We start from the raw sequence: 9,338 nt of genomic DNA, 5'->3' as shown, positions 1-9,338 counted from the left end.
AAAAACGTTACATCAAATGTCAGAAGCTACACTAGCGCAATCTCAGCAAGATTTGGGTTAGAGGATCCATCTAGTCATATAGATATAGTTATATCTATCTATATGACTAGATGGATAGTTATATCTATATATAGATAGATAGATATAACTATGTCTATATAACTAGATGGAGCCTCTATATAGATATAACTAGTCGGATATAGAGGATAATCATCAATCCTGTCAGGTGCTATCTTAAGTACAGGAAAAGGCACACCCAGAATCATTGAACTTATTGGTTTTTTTTTTGAGATGGAGTCTCACTCTCAGGCTGGAGTGCGATGGCATGATCTCAGCTCACTGCAACCTCCACCTCCCGAGTTCAGGCAATTCTCTTGTCTTAGCCTCCTGAGTAGCTGGGACTATAGGTGCCTTCCACCATGCCCAGCTAATTTTTTGTACTTTACTAGAGACAGGGTTTCACCATGTTGGCCAGGCTGGTCTCAAACTCCTGACCATGGATCCACCTGCCTCAGCCTCCCAAAGTGCTGGGATTACAGGCGTGGCGAGCCACCGAGCCTGGCCAGACTTAACTTTTATAATAATGCAGTGATTCAGGCAAGAGCCCCGGGAGCCTGTACTCTGCCCTGCCTGGCGTCTTCAAGGTATCCTTCCGCTGGGCTGCCCCCAGTCACCGAGTCAGGGGCTTTGTCAGCTTCTGACAAGCAGAAAGAGCAAGTGTGGTTTCTTAGGGTTGCAACTTGGTCTCACAGTGGCTTAGGCCAGGGCGGGAGCAATGGACAGAGTCATAAAAGAAATTTTCCAGGTAGCATTTCTGGAATGAGATGGATTAGATGCAGGGCTGAGGGCAGGGGAGGAAGGTGAGTAATGGAAGGCTGGGGTGCTAATGGGGCACTGGGAACCGTCCAGGGCTGGGTCTGGGGGAGAGTTAGGGGGTCATGAATTTGGACTTGGGGATGCTTGTTGAAGTTGATGCACGCTGGGGACATTTGTGGGACACACAGCCTGGGTCAGGGCTGAAAGAAGTGATGGTTATGGCCGGAGGCAGGAATTCATGCCTGTAATTCTAGCAACTCAGGAGGATGAGACAGGAGGAGCGCTTGAGGCCAAAATGTTGAGGGCAGAAGTTCAAGACCAGCCTGGGCAACACAGCAAGACCCTGTCTCTAGAAAAAGAAGAAATGCTGGTCGTGGAAGCCAGCCGTGGCCCAGAGCTTGGCAGTGTGGAGGGTGCTGGCCTGGGAGACACGCAGGCTCAGCTGGAGAGGCAGAAGGAAAACCAGGGCCGGAGGGTGTCCCGGAAGCTGGGAGAAGGCAGGGAGCCTTACTTTCTGGCTGAGGGGCCTAGGGTGATTCACTGTGGGAGGCTTGGTTTTCTCCTCTGTGAAATGGGCCACACGCCCACCCTTGCCCACCTCACCCACTTCGCCCACCTCATCCAGTCGACGTCGAGCAAGGAAGGAGCAGCTGTGAGAAGGAGGAAGTTTTGCACAGATGTGAGGACGGCTCCAGGCACCGGCCCCTGGGACACCCCCCAGAGGAGATGGAACCCCGAGGGCACGGCGTGGCGGCCTGGGCGGGCCGCTCGCGTTAGGACCCAGCGGCTTTGGGGCTGGAGGGCGGGCGCCAGCCCCGTCGGGGGCCCGGAGGGGGACTCGATGCGGGCCAAGGGGCGGCTCCGGCGAGCGGACTCGGAGCGGGCGACGGAGTGACCCGGACAGGTAGGCACGGGGCTGGCGCTCGGGGGCCCTGGGGTGCGGTCAGGGGCGTCGGCGGGTCCCCCGGCGCGGGAGACTGGGGTGCCAGGCTCTCCAGGTCTCCGATCCTGGGGCGGCCGCGGGGGTCCCTGAACCCCGCGTCTTCAGAGCGGACGCCGAGGGGGCACCTGGAAAGTTTGGGGTTGCTCTGCGCAGAGACCGCGAGTTGGGAGGGCGGAGACCTCGAGTTTGGGGGGAGCCAGAGGTGGGGGCGTCGGGGATGGGACGTCTTTTGTTCTCCCGGGGAGGTTGGAATGTGGCGGGTGGGGTAGGAGGGGCCCGGGCGGGAGCGGCCGAGACAGAGACGCAGAGAGACAAAGAGAGATCAGAGACGGGGGCGCGAGGGCGCGCGGAGCAAGTTTCCGCGGCTGATTGTTCCCAGCTGTGCGGCGCTGCCACCTCTGGGCTCCTCCCGCCGGGACCCCTCCCCCCAGCCCGGCTCTGGAGCCGGCCGGGCCCTCCCTCCGTCTGAGGTGTGAGCGAGCGTCGGGGCCCCCTGCCCCACTCCTCCCAGGACGCAGGGGAGTCGGGGGTAGGGGAGGCCGCCGCTGTGGAGGAGGCCAGAGCTGGGGGTGAGGCAGCCTCCCGGGCAGGTCCGGGCCTCGCGCACGCCCCAAAACCCCTTCTCTAGAAGTCCTTGCAGATGTGGTCCTCTGGGGGGAGCCCATTAACGCCACACTGACTTCCCTCTTTCCTGCCTCCCCGCTAGCCCTTGAGCCTCCTTCCCCCGTAAGCCTGGGTTTGGGGACCAGTCCTGGGGACGGAAGACTCCAAGCAGGGCACCGACAGGCACCCCCCAACATCTTGCAGCCCCTCGTGCCTCTATTCAGCGCCTTCTGCTGAGCAGTGGGGGCTCCCACTGGCCGGACCGATGGGGAGAGGGGCAGGGAATGCTCTCTGGGTCTATTCATGACCCCCTCCTGTGAGGAGGTCAAGGGTTTTCAGAATGGGTGTGGGGAGCCAGCTATCCCTTGCCTCTGGGGCAGCTTGGTCCTGAGTCTCCCTCCCCGCTCGCACCCAGCCTCAGTGAGGTGCCCAATGCATGAGAGGGCCAGGGAGTCAGGGAGGCCTCGGGATTGGGAGAAAGGAGGGAAAGACCCCCATGTTTTCTCCTGTTTCCCTCCCCGCTCCCTGGATTCCCAGTGGGGAAATATAGCAAAGCTCGGGTTTCCAGCTAGCTGTCTGGGAGGACTTCCTGGGTTGCAGCCGGGAGGGGCCCTCCTGGACAGACTGCACCCTCATAGCCCTCCCAACAGAAGACTGACCTCAGGTGGCCCTCCACTGAGCTGAGGCTGGATGTGGGGAACCTGAGGCTCCCCCAAGTCCCACCGTGTAGCCAGGCCTGGAGACTGGACCTGCTGAAAGCCACAGACCAGTGCCCTCTCCCTCCAAATGACACACACCACGCTTGCCGGTCAATGTCGGGGGGTGCAGGGCCCCCTGGGCTGGGTGACGTCACCACCTCTTCAGTGCTGCCATTCTGGGATCCAGAGGAGTCCCCTCAGGCTTCACTCTAAGTGCTTCCTGCTGCAAATAGCCCCGGTGGGTCTCGTGAGCCTGTGATGAACACAGCCAGGTCTTATGAGGCCTGGAGGCCTGGCAGGAGAGGCGTCTTCTAGGGGCTGGGAGACCTGCCCGGCCTGGCCTGGCTGCTCTGGAGGCCCGTGTACATGTGGCTTCCTGCTGAGCAGGATGCTGGGGGTGGGGTGGGAGGGCTCAGGGGCTAATTGGGAGCAGGTGGTGAGGTGGTGGGCTTGGCAGAAGCTGCTGAGTGCAGGCTGTGATGCCGGCTGGCCAGGGCTGGGATCCCAAGGGTGGGCCTGGGTTCAGGGATTCATACAGTCAGTGCGTCGGACACTTGGGGAGGCCCTGGGCCAGAGGGTTGAGCATGGGTGCAGGTGCGGAGAGAATGGTCCAGACTGAGGGCACATTAGAAATATCCCCTTAGGGCCAGGCGCGGTGGCTCACACCTGTAATCCCAGCACTTTGGGAGGCCGAGGCGGGTGGATCACGAGGTCAAGAGATCAAGACCAACCTGGTCAACATGGTGAAACCCCGTCTCTACTAAAAAAACACAAAAAATTAGCTGGGCATGGTGGTGCGTGCCTGTAATCCCAGCTACTCAGGAGGCTGAGGCAGGAGAATTGCCTGAACCCAGGAGGCGGAGGTTGCGGTGAGCCGAGATCGCGCCATTGCACTCCAGCCTGGGTAACAAGAGCGAAACTCCGTCTCAAAAAAAAAGAAAAAAAGAAAAAAAAAGAAATATCCCCTTAGTGACGGGGTCCACCATTGCCTGACCACGTGCAGTGCACCCACTACAGGGGTTTGCTTGTCAAGATCAGCCCTGGAGAGGGGCTGGAGGCCTTGTCCCTTGTGACCTGAATACCTCGGTGGGCCAGCAGGGACTGGGATTGCCCTCTGAAATAGGGACATCCCAGCCTTCCCACTCCTGGCTTCTATTCTGGGTGTCACCTTCTCCAGGGCGAAATCAGGGGATCCAAGGTGGGCTCTGCTGTCCTGAGTGTAGCCCCGGGCAGAATGTTCCGTCTCGTTTTCCCCCAGCTGTCCTCTCTGACGCCTGCCGGCCTGCCTCTCTGTGGCCATGAGATCTGCCTACCTCTTCCTGCTATTCCTGCCTGGTAAGTGCTCCTGGGGCAGGGGGTAGCTCCCCTTATGTTTGCGGGGAGTGGGGTTAATAGGAGGAATTCACAGTGAGTCTCTGTCATGACTCATGGCCAGAACTCAGCTCCCCAGCTCCCAGGGCCTCCAGCCTGCCTGGACCACAGACTGGACAGGCCAGCCCTGGCAGCCTCTGCAGGCAGCTCCCGGCCCTTGCCCCAGCCTTCCACAGTGGCGGGCAGGCAGGGTTCTGGAGGGCACATCCCGGGCATAAGGACGCTGTGGGCACAAGGCACAAGGCCCCTCTGGGAGCTGATGTGCAGATGTAGGGGGCACCCAAGGCAGGGGTTCCAGATGCTTGGGTTCTAGATCCATTTGGGGCCCTTCAGCTCTAGACAGTCTTGACCTTGGAGGGGTCTGCTGGCCAAATGAGGAGACTCAATGAGGACCACAAAGGTCCTAGCACGGCCAACATTAATTCATTCAGCTGTGATGTGTTGAGTCCCTACCATGTGCCAAGTGCTGGGCTAGACCCTGGGGGTTCAGCATGAACCAGGGAGACACATCGTTGCCCTCATCATGCTGCCAGTCCAGGGAAGGGGGACAAATAGGAGACAAGCAGATGTGAGAAACTCCAGCATGTGCTGAGTGCTGGACAGAAATCAGCAGGAGGGCCGGTGGGCTGGGGGTGGGTCGGCCTCTCCGCACAACTGAAATTCCGGGGAAGACCTGAAAGAGCTGAGCAGGCCTCACAGGCTCAGGGAGCTTCAAGTGCAAAGGCCCTGAGGCAGGCAAGAGCATGTGGAGTCCCAGGAGCAGCCAGGAGGCCGGTGACACGTAGGGGCAGGGTAGGGTCAGGGAGGTGACCCACGACGAGGGTGGGGAAGGGTCTTTACCTTTGAGGAAGAGTCTGGATCCTCTAGGAATCTGCTTGTGGGGTCCTAGGCTCTTACAGGCCTGCTCTTGTGACCCCCCTTCCCCTCCCTAGAAGCGCCTCAGGCCCCTGTCGCTCCTTCCCTCGGGGCACCCCACATGCTTTGCCTCCCCACAGCAGGCCCGCTGGTTCAGGGCCAGTATGACCTGGACCCACCACCGCCATTCCCTGACCACGTCCAGTACACCCACTACGGCGACCAGATCGGTAAGGGCCTTCCATCCCCAGGGTCACCAAGGAAGGCCTGGCTGCTCAGATGTGCATGGCTCAGCCAGGGACCGCACTGGACAGCTCATGGGAGCTCTGGGGTTGGGTCCCTGGCTCAGCAGGGACCTTGTTTGCCTCTGGGGCTGGTGGGTAGCCTGACTCCCACCAATTCCACTTTCATCTTTGTTTGCAGACAACCCAGACTACTATGATTATCAAGGTAACGGGCTGGGGACAGGATAGGATGGGCCGGCAGCTGGGTGGGGAGAGCCCCGGGAGCGGGTGGAGGGAGCGGACCCCCTTATCCTCCCCTGGCTGCAGAGGTGACTTCTCGGCCCTCGGAGGAACAGTTCCAGTTCCAGTCCCAACAGCAAGTCCAACAGGAAGTCATAGTGGCCCCAACCCCAGGTAGGCCCCAGCCCCTGCCCCACCCTCCCCACCCTGTCAACCCTGGGAGTGGGGGGGGGTCTGCCAGGGTGATTCCCCTGCCCTGAAGAGACAATGATGTCTGCCTTCCAATGATGTCTGCCTGCCTCTCTCTCGACATCAGAACCAGGAAATGCAGAGCTGGAACCCACGGAGCCCGGGCCTCTGGGTAAGGGCTTTCCTGCCAGTGGGAGAAATGGAGGCACGGCCTGACGTTGGGGTGGAGTAGGCGGCGGTGCTGATGGGCTGGAGGACTTTTGCTCTTGCCTGTGTAGGCTGCTGGCAGTGATGTGGGGAGGGGAAGCTTGCTCCTGCTGTAGGCTGGCACCACCAGGCCCCCCGCGCAGCTCCAGGAGGTCCCACTCTGCTCCCAGTGGGCCTGGCCGGAGGCTAAATCGGCAGCCTAGGAAGGGCCCTGTCCTCACAGATACTGGGAGGGGCAGGGAGTGTGCTGGGGGCTTCCTGTCAGCCGGAGAGCCTGCCTGGGTAGCGCATATGTGGGCACAAGGAAGGGCCGGGGAGTGCGGGCTGGCTGAGCAGTGCCCCTCCACCTGCCCCAGCTGAGAGCTTCAAAGAACAAGACATGTGTGTGCAGGAGAATCCAGGTGCCCACCCTCGTGTGGGTTGATGTGTGCGTTCCTATGTGGGCTTCTGTGAGCGTGGGTAGATCTGCTTCTGAGTCGGTGTGGGCTTTTATGATATGTGGGTGGGTGTGAATTTCTGTTTGAACTTCAGCTTCTATAGTAAGTTCAGTGGTGAGTTGATAAATGAATGTTACAGGCTGGGAAAGTCTAGCAATGCTGTGTGTGTCTATGTGGGTATGTGGAGGTAGGGGTGTCTGCATGGGACGTAAGGGTACACAGGGACTAGGCCCTGCGAGCCAGTCTCAGGTGGGTAAGGTTGGGGGCTGCCCCCCAACTCTGGACTCCTAGTCTGACCCCACCTGTCACCCAGACTGTCGTGAGGAGCAGTACCCGTGCACCCGCCTCTACTCCATACACAAGCCTTGCAAGCAGTGTCTGAACGAGGTCTGCTTCTACAGGTGAGCACGGGCGGGCAGCTGCTGGGAGGACTCTGGAGCATGGGGGCCAGAGAGCACAGGGGACGGCTCTGGCCAGCCCCGGTGGGAGTTGGAGGAAGAGTGAGTCCTGAAGTTGAGCTCAATTCTGTGGTTCAGTCTGGGCCAGGGACCTCCCCTCCTGGGCTCCATGGCCAGGTTCTGTCTGGGCTATCCCAGTGGGGCTGGGTGGAGGTGGGGCTGAGACCTCCTGGGCCCTGTCCCCACAGCCTCCGCCGCGTGTACGTCATCAACAAGGAGATCTGTGTCCGTACAGTGTGTGCCCACGAGGAGCTCCTCCGAGGTAGGAAGGTCTCCTCCCCAAGGCCTCCCCTGCCCCCACACCAGCTTCATTATCTCGCCACCTAGCCACCCACCTGATGTTTATTCAACACCTATTATGCGCCAGGCACACTTCCAGGACACCCTGAGGGCCCCTCCCTGCTACTTTTCATCCTCAAAACACTCCCATCACCAGAGTCAGGGAGGGACAGGGGTTCCCACTGCCCAGCCCCACCCTGACCCAGCCTCCTTCCTGCCCTCAATAGCTGACCTCTGTCGGGACAAGTTCTCCAAATGTGGCGTGATGGCCAGCAGTGGCCTGTGTCAATCCGTGGCGGCCTCCTGCGCCAGGAGCTGTGGGGGCTGCTAGGGTGGTGCTGGCATACTGAGTCCTGGCCCTTCTGGGATCCAGGGTCCTCGGGCCCTGCCTGATCTGGTGCTTTCTTCCCCATCCCCATGTTCCTTCCATTCTGTAAAAAGTTAGTGGACTGCAGCCCTGGGGGTTGCAGGCTGTGGTGCAGGCTCCTCCTTCAGCCTGTGGCCACCTCTGGGGCACAATGGGGGCTCCCCACTGCCCAGTCTCTGCCCCCCGGGTTGAGGGGCATCTCAGGCCTCTCCATGGGACCTGGGCCCCTGACAGGCCTCAGCCCGCTTTGATGACAGACAGTCCCCTATTCAGTCCCCCGAGGTAGGCTGTGTCCCCGCACCCCAGCTGGTCTGCTTGGATTTCCTACAGCCTCCCTGGGCATGGACCACCTTTATTTTATACAAAATTAAAAACAAGTTTTTACAAAAGACTGAGTCACTTTTTGGGGGAGAGCACAGAGGGGCCAGCCAAGTGCCCCCAAAGTGGACTGTCCTGAGAGGCTTCCACGGTCCCAGCCCCACCTCCTCACCCGCTGGTGCCCGCTCTGCCCTGCCCAGAAAGATGCGTCCTGATGGTGCATGCGTGCACTCGTGTTGCAAGAATTACTCGGGAGATGGAAGTTCCAGGGACACAGCTTTCTCATGACCAGGGCTACCTGGTGAGGACATGAGTTCCCATCACCAGAGGGACACAGTGAAGATGGGAGGCCACCCCTGGAGGGTGGAGGCAGGGGCTCAAGGCAGGCGGACTGACATTCAAGGCCTTTGTTTGGGAAGTTGAAGAGACTAGTGTCGTTCAAAGGGCAAAAACAGTGGAGTGCAGTGGCTCACACCTGTAATCTCAGCACGTGGGGAGGCCGAGGCAGGCAGATCACTTGAGGCCAGGAGTTTGGGACCAGCCTGGCCAACATGGTGAAACCTTGTCTCTACTAAAAATACAAAAAAAATTAGCTGGAAGTGGTGGCACGTGCCTGTAGTCCCGGTGACTCAGGAGGCTGAGGCACGAGAATTGCTTCACCCTGAGAGACGGAGGTTGCCGTGAGCCAAGATCATGCCACTACACTCCAGCCTGGGTGACAGGGCAAGACTCTGTCTCAAAAAAAAAGAAAAAAGGGTAAAAAGGAGCAAGCCATTTTAACACCTCCTTCCGATCAGCACGTGGGGCCTCGGCTCTGCATGAAGGCTCACACTCCTGTTTAACCTTCCAAACAGATATCTGCAGTGGATACAATTCATATCCCCATCTTAGAGACAGGAAAACTAAGTCCAGAGACATTAAGTAACCCACCCACGGGCCCACAGCTATCAGTGGCAGTGCTGCAGCTGAAGCTGGCAGTTGGGAATCCTGCAGATGAGGATGAGTGTTAATTCCTCCTTTGGACACTGATTGAGCACCTCCTATGTGAACATTCCCATTTTACAGATGAGCAAACTGAGGCTCTTACTTTCAGCAGCTTTGCTCAGGATGACTCAGCGGTGCCAGGATAAGACCTCATGTCCACACCCAAGCCTGCACTTTTTGCCATGCTGTGTAGAAGGCCTTTCACTGTCCCGAGGGTGGGCTTGAATCTGAGGCGTGGCCAGAGAAAGGGGCAAGAAAATATGGGCTGGAGACCGGACTCAGTGGCTCACACCTGCAATCCCAGCACTTTGGGAGGCCGAGGCAAGTGGATCACCTGAGGTCGGGAGTT

At 59.2% G+C, this 9,338-nt stretch overlaps 1 protein-coding gene across 4 annotated transcripts in view; it reads left to right on the top strand.

The window, feature by feature from the left end:
• Positions 1-1,507: 1,507 nt before the first annotated feature.
• MFAP2 (microfibril associated protein 2) overlaps positions 1,508-9,338 on the top strand; it is a 13,915-nt gene continuing 6,084 nt past the window's right edge. The window contains exons 1-9 of one of the 4 annotated variants that reach the window (XR_005196431.1): positions 1,612-1,720; positions 4,319-4,395; positions 5,427-5,516; positions 5,710-5,736; positions 5,838-5,924; positions 6,067-6,111; positions 6,897-6,984; positions 7,230-7,303; positions 7,548-7,717. Coding sequence is in view for 3 of the 4 variants with exons in the window: in XM_017505448.2 (XP_017360937.1) it covers positions 4,359-4,395; positions 5,427-5,516; positions 5,710-5,736; positions 5,838-5,924; positions 6,067-6,111; positions 6,897-6,984; positions 7,230-7,303; positions 7,548-7,651 (552 nt within the window). In the remaining variant the exon portion in view is untranslated. Of the gene's footprint in view, positions 1,721-4,318; positions 4,396-5,426; positions 5,517-5,709; positions 5,737-5,837; positions 5,925-6,066; positions 6,112-6,896; positions 6,985-7,229; positions 7,304-7,547; positions 8,077-9,338 lie in introns of those variants that run through there. The other 3 variants (XM_017505453.2, XM_017505448.2, XM_017505469.1) reach the window with 3 other exon arrangements.

The sequence above is a fragment of the Cebus imitator genome, unplaced genomic scaffold (assembly GCF_001604975.1).
Source record: "Cebus imitator isolate Cc_AM_T3 unplaced genomic scaffold, Cebus_imitator-1.0 Scaffold15, whole genome shotgun sequence".
Lineage (NCBI taxonomy): Eukaryota > Metazoa > Chordata > Mammalia > Primates > Cebidae > Cebus > Cebus imitator.
This window is presented reverse-complemented; position numbering and strand designations above follow the sequence as displayed.